Source organism: Petromyzon marinus, chromosome 7 (genome assembly GCF_048934315.1).
Source record: "Petromyzon marinus isolate PM22_M1 ecotype Great Lakes invasive population chromosome 7, UKy_Petmar_22M1.pri1.0, whole genome shotgun sequence".
Classification (NCBI taxonomy): Eukaryota; Metazoa; Chordata; class Hyperoartia; order Petromyzontiformes; family Petromyzontidae; genus Petromyzon; species Petromyzon marinus.
The window spans coordinates 10,599,637-10,615,031 of NC_133673.1; the positions used below are offsets into that span (position 1 = coordinate 10,599,637).

Below are 15,395 nucleotides of genomic sequence, written 5' to 3' on the forward strand. Positions count from 1 at the left end.
ACAACAAAGGCCCGCAGCAGCCTACAACATCTGTTTTATACATGGCGGATACACATTCAGCCTCAACTCTGCTTAGCTTCCGGGTGGAGAGTGGCAAATTGCATTCCAGGTGGAGATCAGCAAAAACTGTACACCAGTGTACAGTGAGGGAAAAAAAGTATTTGATCCCCTGCTGATTTTGTACGTTTGCCCACTGACAAAGAAATGATCAGTCTAGAATTTTAGTGGTAGGTTTATTTGAACACTGAGAGATAGAATAACAACAAAAAAATCCAGAAAAAACACATGTAAAAATGTTATAAATTGATTTGCATTTTAATGAGGGAAATAAGTATTTGACCCCCTCTCAATCAGAAAGATTTCTGGCTCCCAAGTGTCTTTTATACAGGTAACGAGCTGAGATTAGGAGCACACTCTTGAAGGGAGTGCTCTTAATCTCAGCTTGTTACCTGTATAAAAGGCACCTGTCCACAGAAGCAATCAATCAATCAAATTCCAAACTCTCCACCATGGCCAAGACCAAAGAGTTATCCAAGGATGGCAGGGACAAGATTGTAGACCTACACAAGGCTGGAATGGGCTACAAGACCATTGCCAAGCAGCTTGGTGAGAAGGTGACAACAGTTGGTGCGATTATTCGCAAATGGAAGAAACACAAAAGAACTGTCAATCTCCGTCGGCCTGGGGCCATGCAAGATCTCACCTCGTGGAGTTGCAATGATCATGAGAACGGTGAGGAATCAGCCCAGAACTACACGGGAGGATCTTGTCAATGATCTCAAGGCAGCTGGGACCATAGTCACCAAGAAAACAATTGGTAACACACTACGCCGTGAAGGACTGAAATCCTGCAGCGCCCGCAAGGTCCCCCTGCTCAAGAAAGCACATATACATGCCCGTCTGAAGTTTGCCAATGAACATTTGAATGATTCAGAGGACAACTGGGTGAAAGTGTTGTGGTCAGATGAGACCAAAATGGAGCTCTTTGGCATCAACTCAACTCGCCGTGTTTGGAGGAGGAGGAATGCTGCCTATGACCCCAAGAACACCATCACCACCGTCAAACATGGAGGTGGAAACATGCTTTGAGGGTGTTTTTCTGCTAAGGGGACAGAACAACTTCACCGCATCAAAGGGATGATGGACGGGGCCATGTACCGTCAAATCTTGGGTGAGAACCTCCTTCCCTCAGCCAGGGCATTGAAAATGGGTCGTAGATGGGTATTCCAGCATGACAATGACCCAAAAAAATACGGCCAAGGCAACAAAGGAGTGGCTCAAGAAGAAGCACATTAAGGTCCTGGAGCGGCCTAGCCAGTCTCCAGACCTTAATCCCATAGAAAATCTGTGGAGGGAGCAGAAGGTTCGAGTTTGCAAACGTCAGCCTCGAAACCTTAATGACTTGGAGAAGATCTGCAAAGAGGAGTGGGACAAAATCCATCCTGAGATGTGTGCAAACCTGGTGGCCAACTACAAGAAACGTCTGACCTCTGTGATTGCCAACAAGGGTTTTGCCACCAAGTACTAAGTCATGTTTTGCAGAGGGGTCAAATAATTATTTCCCTCATTAAAATGCAAATCAATTTCTAACATTTTTACATGCGTTTTTCTGGATTTTTTTGTAGTTATTCTGTCTCTCACTGTTCAAATAAACTTACCATTAAAATGATCGACTGATCATTTCTTTGTCAGTGGGCAAACGTACAAAATCAGCAGGGGATCAAATACTTTTTTCCCTCACTGTACATGGCAAAACTCTACACTAATTTAACACGCAGTCTGAAGGCAAATATCTGTTTGCAGCCTTCACCAAGGCATTTGGTTGGAGATACACTGTATTGAAGGACAGTGACATTGACTGGACAACACTAACAGGCATATCGTTGGTCGTGCACACCAAAAAAGCTGAAACAGTTCAACGTTACGCATTTCACAAGAACACAATCCAAGCCCTATCATAACCAAAGAGGGTAGTGTAATGTGTAGTAATGCAATTTGCGCAATATTCAAAAAGCACCCTGTGGAATATGTGCGTGGTGTGTACAGATGATGGTGCTATGTTGCTCGGTGCCTCCAGTCTAACGGGCCGCTACTGGATGGGATCCATCTGGTTCTACAAGGACCCCTCCAAAGCACCCGAGGAGGGCTTCTGCAGTGCAGGAGTGCAGACGGAGGCAGGTGTTGCCGATGCTCTCTGGGTCGGCGACAAGGGCATCCTTGTGGCCTCGGATTCTGGTAATAAGTGATGGAACGGTCCCCACGTTTTTTTTATATATACAACTACAGATAGTGTAAGGGAAGGGGGGGCAGCAGCTTCTCGTTCTTGCCTTGAATGTGCTCGTTTATAACAGTGATGGCAAATGCGGCGTATTTCCTGCCCATTTGCATGCTTGGCCAGTTCGATCTCTCCACCACATGGCAATAGCCAATTTTCTTAACTCCCTTGCCTCTCTCCAACCAGCAGTATTAATGAGTAGGCCAGATACCCTCTAGACGGGCTTTCTAAAGCTCCCTGTGGTTGAGGCTGCTTTGCAAGCAGTGGTACAAGGAAGCAATTGCAGGGCTGCACCTTTTAACCTATTAATGAGGGTTTCTGTAAACGAGTTTACAGGGGCATTTTATGTTGACAATTTTAACAGATGCAATATTAGATATGCATCTTTGGAATTGGTGCTACAATATTGGTTAGCCGTATGTTTGTAAAATAGAAAATGGAATTGATTCTCTTGGTTGGCAGGTGTGAAATTGATATCATATGAAGTAAAAAAAATAACAAGTATAATGAATATCTCTGGAAAATAACGTGCTAAGTGAAAAGATTTGGTACACGCAGTCAATTGGATCACAGTCCTGATAGAGTAGATTTAAGTGAAAATTGGATGCATATATTCTTGGCTTACATGTAATTTGCAACTTTGGAATAATTTGAATTTAGCAAGTGCTCTGCTTAATTTAAATGGCCATTTTAACCATGAGAAAGGATAGGTTTGGAATACAAAAATTCCTTAGCACGTCGTGCATTGCAATTTGAAGAGTCCTAAATTGGATATTGGCATGAAGTCCAACGAAATTGTGACTTTCTGCATAGTCTTTTAGACATCACATTTTTGTACTCAATAATTACAAAAAATGTAATGGCTGTTTAATATTGTTATGCTGCTTTGTTTGCTTTGGAAATTCTAAACCAAATGTTATTTACTATTGCTGTGCTGGCATTTTCAGAATTGGCAAACATTTAATAATGTGCGTAACATGCGTGTACATGTTTCTCCTGAGTCTCGTAATCAATATAGTCTTAACACTGGTTTTGAAAACACAAAAGAGATGTTCAATTTCAATATTCTCTTCGAATAAATGCCAACATATGGGATGAAATGGTTTGAGTTAAATAAAAAAATGTGTAAATGGTTTTAATCTGGGAACAGGTGCTGAGCAGTACATATAGTCAAACATTCTTTGGCAGATCTCTTTGCTGCCAGGATGCAGGCAGTGGGGAATGTGATGTGAATATAAATTTGCGTTTTATTTAATCGGCAAATAACATGATTTGTTATACACAAATATTTGGCATTGTCAATACATTCACGGCAGGCCTAACAAAGAATATGAAGTCTTTCACAAATTAAAAAAAATCTAACTTTGCTAAAAGATAAAGTTACACTGAAAAAAAATACAATTTAATGTACATCAATTTTTTTTTGTATTCGAGACAAAAATCAAGAACACTAATCTCTTCCAATCTAAGCTTAGAGATACAAATGGCATGTGCATGGGTAAAGAGCAAGTGTAATGGAAAAAGAAGCTGGTATCTTGATATAAAATTGCAGGTGATTTATCATGTACAGCAGAAGAGGCTGCAGTTGTGTCTGGGAAAGTAATTTGCTGGCCAAGTTAAAGGAGTCCAAATGGGCACTGGCAGGTCAGAACAGTTGCTGTGGCATCAGTTCGGTCTTTTGTGTGTGTACTGCCACGGAAAAGTCGATTAAGGTGCTGGAGCTGAATTCTGTTTTCTTTTAATTACAACTTGACTTTAATTCACCTGACAGTGGATTGTGTGGAGCAGCGATGGAACAAAATTGTAGGCCATTAAAAGAGAAAGTTGGTCGGTGAAAATGTAATAACACGTGTGGCCAAATGTAGGGGTACTGCCAGGGCGAGATATTAACGGTCTGGCTTGGTGTACAGGAGGTCGTGGATTCGACCCCAACACTAACGCCTGTATATTTGGAGTTTGCATGTTCTCCCGATGGTCGTGTGGATTTTTATCCGGGTCTATGGTAAGCCACTTGGTTGAGTTATCATTTGTAGCCTGGTTGCTTCTGAAAAGAGCTATACGGCTCAGTGGGCCATACCTGCTAAAATAAAAAAAAATATCTTGTAATTCACTTGTATAAAAAAAATGCGAGCTTTTAGTTCACAGTAGTATTGAAATGTAACAAAAATGTGACAAAAAGTTTTTTATGCCTGAGTTGGTGAATCTGCTGTTTAGAATTGTCAGCTTTGTTATGAACTGCCAACCGAGACGAAGCTATTGTCAATAAAGTCTAGTATTTAGGGAATATTAGGATTAGCCTGCCTGTATAAAATGTGATTTCCTTGCAGCAGCAGCAGAATGCCAATGCAAAAAAAAATACATACAACGTACATTTAAACAGGGTATTTTACAAAAGCATTTAAACTACTGCCTTTTCAAAACAATGGTGGTTGCATGGAATTCTAAGCACCACACATTTCTTTGCAAGATTACATTTGATATGGGAAAACATTTTCCTTAAATGTGTTGCTTTTTGATGGTAACCTGCTCTATCTACCATTTAAAATTTTCCCCCATAAATACGGAGGCCAAATAAATTAATGAAGATTAAATGTGCACAATTTGCAAGCCAAAATATTTTTTTTATGAATCGATTTTTTTTCATATATTGCCTTGAAATCACACAATACATTTCCTGTATTTGCTCTACGAAAACCATAATACATCATTGAAAAATAAAAGCCCTAAAATTTCTGGTGTTGTAAAACAGCATAACTCTTTTCTCCTATGCATTTATAACTTAACTTTGCAACATTTTTTCGAAGTTCGCTCAGTTTCCTTATTCTCAGGGGAAGTAATTTGCTTGTACAAAGATCTCCCCAGGTGCATTTGTTGTAATGTGCTCATTTCACGTCGGATGGAAGCCATCCACGATGTTCATTTTATCCTTTGAAAAAAATAAAAATATAAACATCGGTTGACTGCCCTTTCAACTCTTGCAGTATGACAAGGTCTAACAATGAGGTGGGAAGGCCTTGTGAAAGGCAGATGTCTGGGTTAGGAATAACCGATGCATAATGAATGTGGTTAAAATACTGAATAACGTTTGAATGTTGTACGTGAATTTTCTGAAAAACTTAACTAAGTATTTTTTTTATTTTACCAGGCAAGGCCCGCTTAACTGGTAAAATGATAACCACAAATGATAGCCAAATGAAGTGGCTTATGTGGAAATGTATTACCAGCCAAATACTATTTTTTTGCAAAAGCATTTTTATTAACAAAATGATTCCGGTACACACACACAGATGATTTGAAAGGGTGTAGACATCAGCACAAACACATTATGGATTGCAGTGCAATGGGAACCTGTCTAAAGCGCATGTTTCAATAAACTATTTAAATAAACTCTACAACCCTGGTGTCTTCCTAAGCTCTGATACCCCTGTAGAAGAAGAATAAAAAAGGGAGGTGGGGGAAAGGGGGGAGTGCCTAAATGCCCTCGTGAATGCTCTTAAGAATTAATGCCAACGGAACGAGAGGTAGTGAAGGGGTTCCATGTTTGGGGGTTAAACTTCCTCCCTGCCCCTTACTATTGCACTTAGATGCTCTAGAGCGGCAGTGTTTGACAGTTTATTGGCCCATTCCTGCAGTGTTGGGGGGGGCATGCTCTTTCCATTTGGCTATAATGGTGCGTTTTGCAGCAGCCAAATACTCTAATCTAATGTTTCTAAATGTGGAGGGAAAAACAGGAGCACCCATAGAAAAATCACCACGAACACGGGTAGAACATGCAAACTCCAAATATACAGGCATCAGGGTCGGGTTTGAATCTACGACCTCCTGCATATCAGGCCAGGTAGTTAACATCTCGCCACCTTGACACCCCAAATATCTGGACACAACCAGAACGTGTGTTTGTATCTTGGTAGACTTAGCCGCTTGTTCGATCTTCATCCTGAGGAAAGGATTTTCATGGAGAACCTGCAGGTGAGTTGGTCTTAGATGTTGTAAAAGTATAGAAGCTGAATTTTGAAATGTAGAATAATGGCATGACAGCCTGAGAGGATGATCGAGAGGAGGTCCACCATGAAAATAGAGAAGTGAGATCAGCGTATGTGGAGTAGTTAGATGGATTGTTGTATCACAAGATCATTTTGGATAGCTATGACTTGAAGTGAACTTAAGCCAGCAGTGGTTAGAGCATAGCTGATTGTTATAAATGACTAAACCAAATGGGTGTCGAGCACTTGGTTTTTTAATTCAGAATTAGAATGTTTATGTATCCTGGAGGAATCTAGGATGTCTTGTAGGGGTGGGTCAGCAAGTTGCAACAGCAAAAATGTCAGGAACCATATGATACCACCTTAATACTCGATATGCAAAAAAGTAAGATTTAAGGACAGAACATGTTCGTTCAGAAAATCTCACTTACTCGTTGGGGGCTTTATTATGTTTCAGCCTGCCTATGTTCTCATTGCACAAAAATATACGCCCTTTCATTTACTTAACTTTTTGTTGATGTGTTACAAACTAAGGAGATGTAACAAGAATAATGGGTGCATGAAAGGAGACGCACGGTCTGCATGCGTAACAAATGCAGGCTCGTGTGTTGCGTGTACGGCGAAAGAAAATTAAAGTCTAACTTTAAGTTGGTGAAGACATCTTTCCTTTTATCTTTTAAAAGCAAAGGAATGTCAAGCATGGCTTTTCATTGACCTATTCCTCATTAAAATTGCTTTCATTATGAAGAAAACCAGTTGTGACGCGAGGCCTTTTTACCTTGAAGGAGCTTCGATAATTAGTGGAATTCTATGATAATTTGCTAAGCAAATCCATGAAGAGCTTTCAGTGGTTACAGTGCTTTAGTTTGCAGATTATGAATAATAAGAAACGTCTGAGAATGTTTACTCTGTCATAGTTTAAAAAAGTAATAAAGAAAAAAGCCTCATCCTTATTCCTTTTACCTGTCTTTCCAATTATCCATGTCCCCCAAGCTATTCACAGACCTTACTATTATCCACATCTTTTCTTCCTAATATCCACACTTTTGCGTGGATGAGCATTTAAGAATGGTAACCCAGAAGTCCCGTGCATTTTCCCACATTTTCTGCGATCAATGCTTTAGACCCGACCTGGAAGTGATTTTTTTTGGAAATACGCAATTCATCCTATTGTAGTGACATGGAATGGGTTACTGGCGCGTAGCGCTGGTTGCTGGCAGAGAGGCGGATCGGCTGTTGTAGCAGCCCTGTCTGCCAGCAGGTCATGTGATAAGCGGAGAAAGGGATGTGGGGCAAAGGTGATAGAGGGGGGACGTGAGGTAAAGCCCGGGAACCTTCTAGTAGGGTCTCGAAGGGGGGCATGGCGGAAGGCGGAGCGAGGCCACGCTGGGTGGTGGATAAAAGGGGGGGACCCTGAGCAAGGTTCGGGGCTGCTTGGAGTGGGACCCGTCGTGCTGCTGGAGTCTTCATCACCGTTTTCACCTTCAGTGTTGTTGGTCAGGCAGCCTGTTAGCTGTCCTGACCATAGTGTAGTTACTCCTTGTACCTGTGAAGGCTATAATAAATAGAGTGCCTCCTAGTATTAGTGTCTCTGAGTGACTCACTACACTATTATCAGCGCTGAGATTCAGACCAGGTGAATAACCCTGCGGTGGAAGCAGATTTATTAAATTATCCATTACTTTGTGTGGATAAGCAGAATAACTGAAAAATGGTGGTTAACTCATCATTGTCTGCAAGGAAACGCAGATCATAAGCAACCGTGATCAATTCACGAATGGACGAAGGCCGCCTCAAGTCGTCGGCATCGCTCTCGGTCCTGTGACAAACAATAGGCCTAGCACCGACACACTGCTCTTCGGTATACGTCCTTAGGGGCTAGTTCCTTTCCTTGGCTGCCACTCGCATAACTTTTTTTTGACCATCAGGAATACACGAGTGGAGTAAAATGTGTTATTTTAAATGAGGATCTGTCCGTAGCATCTTATGTTTCAGCCCACACAAGAGGAGTTTGACTGTGTATCAACATTTTCTAGATTTTTTTTCTCCACATGCACATATGTTTTCATTATGGTTCTGCAAACTGACGAGGTGAAAATGTATCTACGTGCGTTCTTTATTAATTCTGCCCATGTGGAAAGTATGCATGTGGTGTTGCAAGCTGGTCTGGCTCTATCCCTTTTAAAGCCGTGCTAAAGTGCCGTGTTTATAATTGTACAGGCAGGGGAGGGCTCTATTTTAATGGTTTTATTGCAGATGCCATTCCGAGATGGAATAGCCTTCTCCCAATATAGATTGTAAGCCAAAAACACTTGCTCTTCCACTCCTCACAACACTCACTTATAAAGAACACAGAGCTTTTTACTAGATTGTAGCTTGTCGGGAAATTGTACTTTTAGCCACAACCATAAAATAGCATTGTCTCTGGATGTGTCTCAGGATTTACATTGTGTTAATAGAATTTGACACTGCAAAAATTACCTTGCTTTGTTTTGGTAATGTGTGAATCTTTGGATTATTGTAATGGTGCATGTAATTGTCTTTTAAACTCAAGCCACATATGAATATAAATTGTATCATGATTGGACTTTGTATAGCATCTACTTCAGCTATAATTTCACGACGTTTTTTTTAAAGATAACACCAGTCAGCCTTATAATTTAGTTATAATTTTTGACATATTATGCCACATTTGTCTAATATTTATGGTGGCTCAAATTGCCATGCTTTTGTGCACTGTTTTAATTATTTTTTTCTGTTACCTTGTCTGTGTGATTTGCTTCGGCAATGGATTGGTATTATAGTTTTCTTTCTCTTTAGTAGTATATATCTAGTCTGTGAAAATTCAATATTTTTCACTCTTAAATAGACCGAGCTACATTTTTTATTTGTGTTTTCCCAAAATAAATCACCAGTCCATTGAGAGAATTGAATGCAAACAGTTTTAGGGTTCACCACATTTGCATGTCTTGAGGCAATGTACTTGTCTGAATACTTGTGAAAACCACTGTGTAGAATTCAAGTGCTGTAGATCGTATGGCATTTCTTTATATTGTTTTGAAAACAAGGTTGCTCCTAAGAAAGTGTGTGTTATCCTATCCTTGTCATGTTTTAATTGTAGATGCAATGATGGTGAAATGTCTAATTCCAAAATGGTCCGCGCTTGTAGCCCTGCTATTTTCAATTGCTGTAATTGTCGGGAAACAGTTTTGTGCTAATTATCACTCGCAATTTAGCAACTAAGTTGCACACTACCGATTAAGCTCGTGCCTCATAACTTTCTATGGTTTGGTGTATGTATCGCATTTCATTGCATCTGCTATGAAATATCCACCTTTAATACTCTGTTGACAATACCCCCTGTACTGATGCACTCAGGAGGATGTTTGTGGTTTTCTTGTCCTAACCCTTCAGCCACTGGCAATTGCTGTCTTTGTATTCGAGTTCCTGGCCACAAAAAATGAAGAACATTGAGTAACGTTGGTCCATATATAGCACTCTATTAAATCTGGCTTGCACAGCTTAGGGAGCTAATGCCCAACCAAGCCTTTGTACTGAAGAGGTCCTTAATGAGATCTTGAGTTCAAGCTTCAGGTGGGATAGGCATAAATTGGCACTACTTCCATTTCCCAATACTACGTCTCCTTCATCCAAAACAAATCTTGAGGGTTGACTCTCTTCTTAAGCTTTTGGTATATATTGATATGTCAGTTGTGCTATATGGTACTTAAATAAAACTATTCCTCGAGGTGACAGCATTTATGTTGTCAGACTCCCCTTACTATAAATCCCATCGGAGTTCAAAAGAATTTCATGCGGAGCCTGATTGCGGATGTTCACTTGGCCTCTGTGTGTGTCTTTGTGCCAGGTGCACTGGAGCTGTGGGAGCTGGCAGAGAACGAGGCCTACCTTTGCAGCCGACACTGCCGCTACGAGCACAATGACATTGTCACCCGAATCAGCACGTCGGGGTCAAGGGTTGTGTCTGGCAGCCTGGACCGCAGGTGTGTTGTGTCCCAAGCGACAAGGTTTCAGGCATTCAGACACAGCAGTGACAGAAAATATGCAGCCTTTGATGACCGTTATTGGTACACAAATCTATGCTTGGGGATAAAAAGCAGTTACCTTGTGCAATGATGTAAAGAGTAAACCGTTTGTGAAATTGTCTCTTGTAATCTTGGGAACTTTTAAATTAAGACATGAGCTACAATTATGTTGCTGCGACCTTAGTAACAGAATGCTGTATCAAATAGTTGTCAAAATATGTAGGAGCAAGACTAAATGAAGACCATACACTTCAATAGGTGATGTCTGGTAATTTGCCAGTGATCTCTTGTGCTTCACAATTTATACAAAATAATGAACTAGAGACCTTTAAAAAAAATGAGTGTCATTCAAAATAATTCCTTTATCAAAATCTAAAAAAAGAATAAACCTATGTGTGTCACAAATGGAATATACATTTTTAAAAATATGGTTGGTTTATCTAACTGTGTGATCAGAGCAATCTCACACGACTGCAGGTTTAAGAATTGAGGGAGTTTAATCACCCAACCCCCAATAACATGCAGGAGAGAAAAAAACCGAACATGCGAATCATTTATTAATGACGGAAATAATTGACAAGACTTGTTCTTTTCACAGGAGGAATTATGTTTTACACAGGTTATGCTCAGGGTGGAGGGTGTTGTTTCTCTCGCCCTCATCACCCCTACACAAGACCCTCTTCTTAGGGATTCCACCTTCCCCATCCATTGTTGTGCTCATTTCCACAGTCGACCTTTCAGCTCCTCCAGCATCCCAGTCCTCTTCTTTCCTCAGATTATTTTCACTTCCATTCTTCCTCCTATAATGTCCTTCATCAAACCATCCTCTATACACAATCAGAGAGTATATATATTTTATTGTAGAAGGTTTTCGCCCTACCACGACCTCATCAGTCCGATGAGACAGTTGTACATTACAGCAGAGGCTGGTAACACAACAGAGCGTGAGCGCCTCGCCCCCATTCTTGTCATTGCTCTGCAGACCTTGTCAGCCTCTACTACCCCACGGCCTGCTCTCTCAACCCTGGAGATCTGATTGGGCCCTGCATGATGGGTCTCCTCTCATCCACTCGACACAGACCCTCGATAGTGTACTGCCGACACAATCCTGAAGGCTAAAATAAATTATATATATTTCCTTCTCATTACACGTGGTGGCATTTACTCGTGACGTTCCTTCTAATTTTCCTTCTAACTTGCGCTCATTTATCCCCTGACAACTCTCCCTAGAAATGTGTTTCAGGCTGTGTCGTTATATTCCTCTGCAACATGGCTCCAGCTTTCTGTCACCCAAGCATAATGTAAGGCACAGATTTAAAAAAAAAATCCTCTTTTATATGGGGAAGTGTCTTCTCCCTCCCTTTCTCCTGCTTGAAATTAATTTTCCCTTTGTTTTCAAATAAGCCATAAACCTTGTTGATTGCTTGCGTCAGCATCCTTTCGAACTTGCTATTTTTCCACTTTGGTGTTAACTACGATATTCCAAGTCGTAAATCCCATCACATTTCTTCCCAGCAAAAAAATTGTGGTCTGGTATAAAATAGAACGATATAAGTTATAATTATTTGTAAAATTTTGTAGCACATGTCACAATGTGAACTTCTGAATTATAACACATTAAAAAAAGTATCATACCCATGGCAGCTAAAACAAATGCATGGATAATCTTAATGTCACTTCTGTAATGCAACATAGAATTTTTATTTATTTATTAATGCGATTTGCAAGTACTCTTAAAACACGAAAGAAGCATTTTTTTACATAAATCAGCAAGCCCCTAAAATTGTGATTGTGCTGTCTACCGAGGTGGATGATTTGTAATTTTGGAAATCCCATGGGGTTGGCGTAATTTTTTTTTATAAAACCCAGATGTTTTCTCTGTATTGTGTACTCAGAAAAAAAAAACCCTTTGATTAAAGCAATAAAAAGTTGTCCACGGTGGTGGAGTTATTATTGACACATTATGCATGGGTTGAGATTTTGCAAATAGAAACATTAAATATAATATTGTTGCCTACTATAATGGAAACAACAATAAGGTTATCATTCAGGAAGTGCATTTATAATGTCAGAAATACGTTTTTACTTGAAAATATAAAATACATTGTTCTCACGGAAAGTGTCTTTATTTTAATACTCTAGTTCCTTTTTTACAGGGCAGTTCCACAGAAACTTAAATGTTGAGTTGAACATTTGAAAAAAAATGAACAAGTCAATTTATTTTTATGGCTCGTAAGATTAGCTGGTGAAATGGATTTTATTTAGCTTGTGGCAAAATGTCTTTTACATAAAATGTATTCTACAAAAGTAATTTCACATTCTTTATTTTCATAGAATTGGATTATTTTAAACTCTACCTCGTGATTAGTTTGTTGGCAAATAAATCATGCTGTGCTTGTGACATTCGGTATAGGGTTCAAAAGTTGATGTGTATATTTGAAATTAACACTCGCAAGTCTTAAAATCCACGTCTCGAGTTGTTCGAGGAATCTGGTGCACTGACCAACACTATTGTACCATGTAGTTTTTAATGTACAGTTTTTTTTATAGAGGTCTATGTATGATGTTAATATAGGAGGATCGTTGATAATCAGCGCTGTAATGTAATCTCCCAAGATTTGGTAAATATTAAAATGTATAAAGGACAAAACAACTAAAGAATATATTTTCTATTTTACCACGTAAAGCCCCCACTGAGCTATGTAGCTCTTTTTCAGAAGCAACTTGGCCACAAATGATAGCTCAATGTGGTGGCTTATCACGTGCAAATTTATAGCAGCCAAATGCTCTAAACGCATGTTGCTAAATGTGGAGGGAAAAACCGGAGGACCCAGAAAAAATCCATGTGGCCACGGGGAGTACATGCAAACTACAAATATACAAGCATCAGGGCCAGGATCGAACCCAAAACCTCCTGTCTACCAGTTGAGGTAGTTAACATCTTGCCACCACTTGCAGACCATGATTCACATGTGGTTCGAAATTTGTAGTGTAAAGAGCTCTTTTGGGATAAAAACCAATGAATCAATAAAACAAATATACCTTTTAGAATACACAGAGCCAAGGTGATCTTACTCACTGCTTAATTAATTAAATACCTCCTCCATTCCAGGCAAGGGAGTTAACTTATTGCCACCATGGCACCCCTGAGTTTCCATTTTTTTGTACTCAAGGCAGGGTTGAGTCGTCCTGTAATTCAAGCATAGAATATATTTTAGACTGGACCAGAGGATAGCTGTATCCTGATATTAACGTGTGAAACATTCATAGATATGTCAAATAGTCTTCTTTTGTGGATATGACATTGAATTTTTAATCTGGGAGCGAGTGCATGCACGTATCCTTTTGCCTGCTGTAAAATCGATGAAACTGACACGTGTCAAATTAATCTTCAGGTGTTGAGATACTCGGCTGTTACAGATTGAATTGTGAGATGTTTTTGCAGTTAGATTTGTGTGGTTCAATTTTGAAAAATGTACCCACTGGTTTTTAAGAAAAACAGGGGATTGACGGAATCCCTTCAGTGTTTTGGGCAACTTATCCTTGTCATACAGAATACGCAATGTCCCTGTTCTTGAAATACATGTTAAGAGTTGTTAGCAGGGAGAAACGAGCACCAGAAGTGATTTGAACTTATTTTTTCAATGGATGGACAATGCTACCATAGTTTTTTTTTTTACACACTCAACTTGCAATCTAGACCACTCCTGGTTCGATTCCATCTCCCGGCATGGCATTGGAAACCTTGGGCTGGTTTCTTAAATCCCCCTGCCTCTGTCCACCCACCAGTACAAACGAGCACACCACAATTAGTTGCTTGTGAGATCACGTGCAATAGGGTAAAGTGTAGGTACTCCTACCTCTTCACTTTGAAGATTGACTGTCATGGAAGAGGCCAAATATTCTCTAGAGCACGGGTCGGCAAGCTGCAGCTCCGGAGCTGCATGCAGCTAATTGAAGACTGTTTCGTGAGGTCATTTATTCGCAACTGCCTCGTATTTACAAGCGTTGTGGTTCTTTAAATATTGGGGTTTTTTTACCGAATTCGAAAAAATATGGGTCATCTTATTTTTTGGTTTGTCGACCCCCACTCTAGAAGGGGGGGGGGGGGTCTTGTGGAGGGTCTATCTGCCAGAACGGCGAGAGAAAGCAATAGCAAGGGCTGTACATTACCTTGACAATGTGTAATACCTTTACTTGCACACCTTGAGTATATGCGTTTGTGAAGCTGTCCACCGGAGAGAATTAACGTGGTCAGGTGTACGTGGGCAACTGTGTTGAGCTGTGAGCTCGAGTTGGTATTTTGTGGCACGTTGTCTCCACCTCGTACATCTTCGTTAATTCTGCTTGTCCGCAGAAAGATTGGCTCAAACTTAGCAACGCCGTATGGTATGTTAAAGAATACAGGGGAGAAAGGTAAAGATATAGGCAGCACTAGAGCCCACCTCTTGAGGGTAATTTGGCCTACTTTTCTACATTACCCAGACGTCTTAGTTTTTTTGGGGGTTACATCGTGTAAATGTAAATGTGTCATATTCTTAGCTCTTTCGGTAAAGTCACGTTGAAGGGAAACAATAAAATAATAAAAAATATATAAAACAATAAAAATTATAACCGACACACCTGATGATGACCGTTTGTGTTATGGTCGAAACGTCGTGAGAATTTTTTATGGTTTTATATATATATTATTATTTTATTGTTTCCCTTCAACGTGACTTTACCGAAAGAGCTAAGAATATGAATTACTGCAGTCACGAAAGCTTTAAATGAAAATGTAAATGTGTCGTTAAACCTGCCACCACCCGACACAGCCAATTAGTAAGGTTTGTCACGTAAACAAGACGTGCCAATTAGTTACTAGTACAGCACACCGGTGTGTTGGAGAGTAAACCCACAACATTTACAATTCGAGTACGACGTTTCAAGTTTGACGTTTAATGAATGTGCCCATTGTTTCAACTGCCATGGCGTGAAATCGAACCAGCAGCCTCTGGATTGCCAGTCCAGCGTGCGAATCATTACACCCCCGCAACACTCCTGTTTAAAGAGTGTGAGATATTAATATAAAATATCCAGCGAAAGTCAAAT

The 15,395-nt window shown here is 40.1% G+C and overlaps 1 protein-coding gene across 3 annotated transcripts in view; it reads left to right on the plus strand.

Annotated features, from left to right (window-relative positions):
• Nucleotides 1–15,395, plus strand: part of WDR77 (WD repeat domain 77) — a 63,022-nt gene that overhangs the window by 11,833 nt on the left and 35,794 nt on the right. For all 3 annotated transcript variants that reach the window (XM_032949073.2, XM_076065375.1, XM_076065374.1), the window contains exons 3-4: nucleotides 2,047–2,235; nucleotides 10,127–10,262. In XM_032949073.2, the coding sequence (XP_032804964.1) occupies nucleotides 2,047–2,235; nucleotides 10,127–10,262 (325 nt within the window). The remainder of the gene's footprint in view (nucleotides 1–2,046; nucleotides 2,236–10,126; nucleotides 10,263–15,395) is intronic.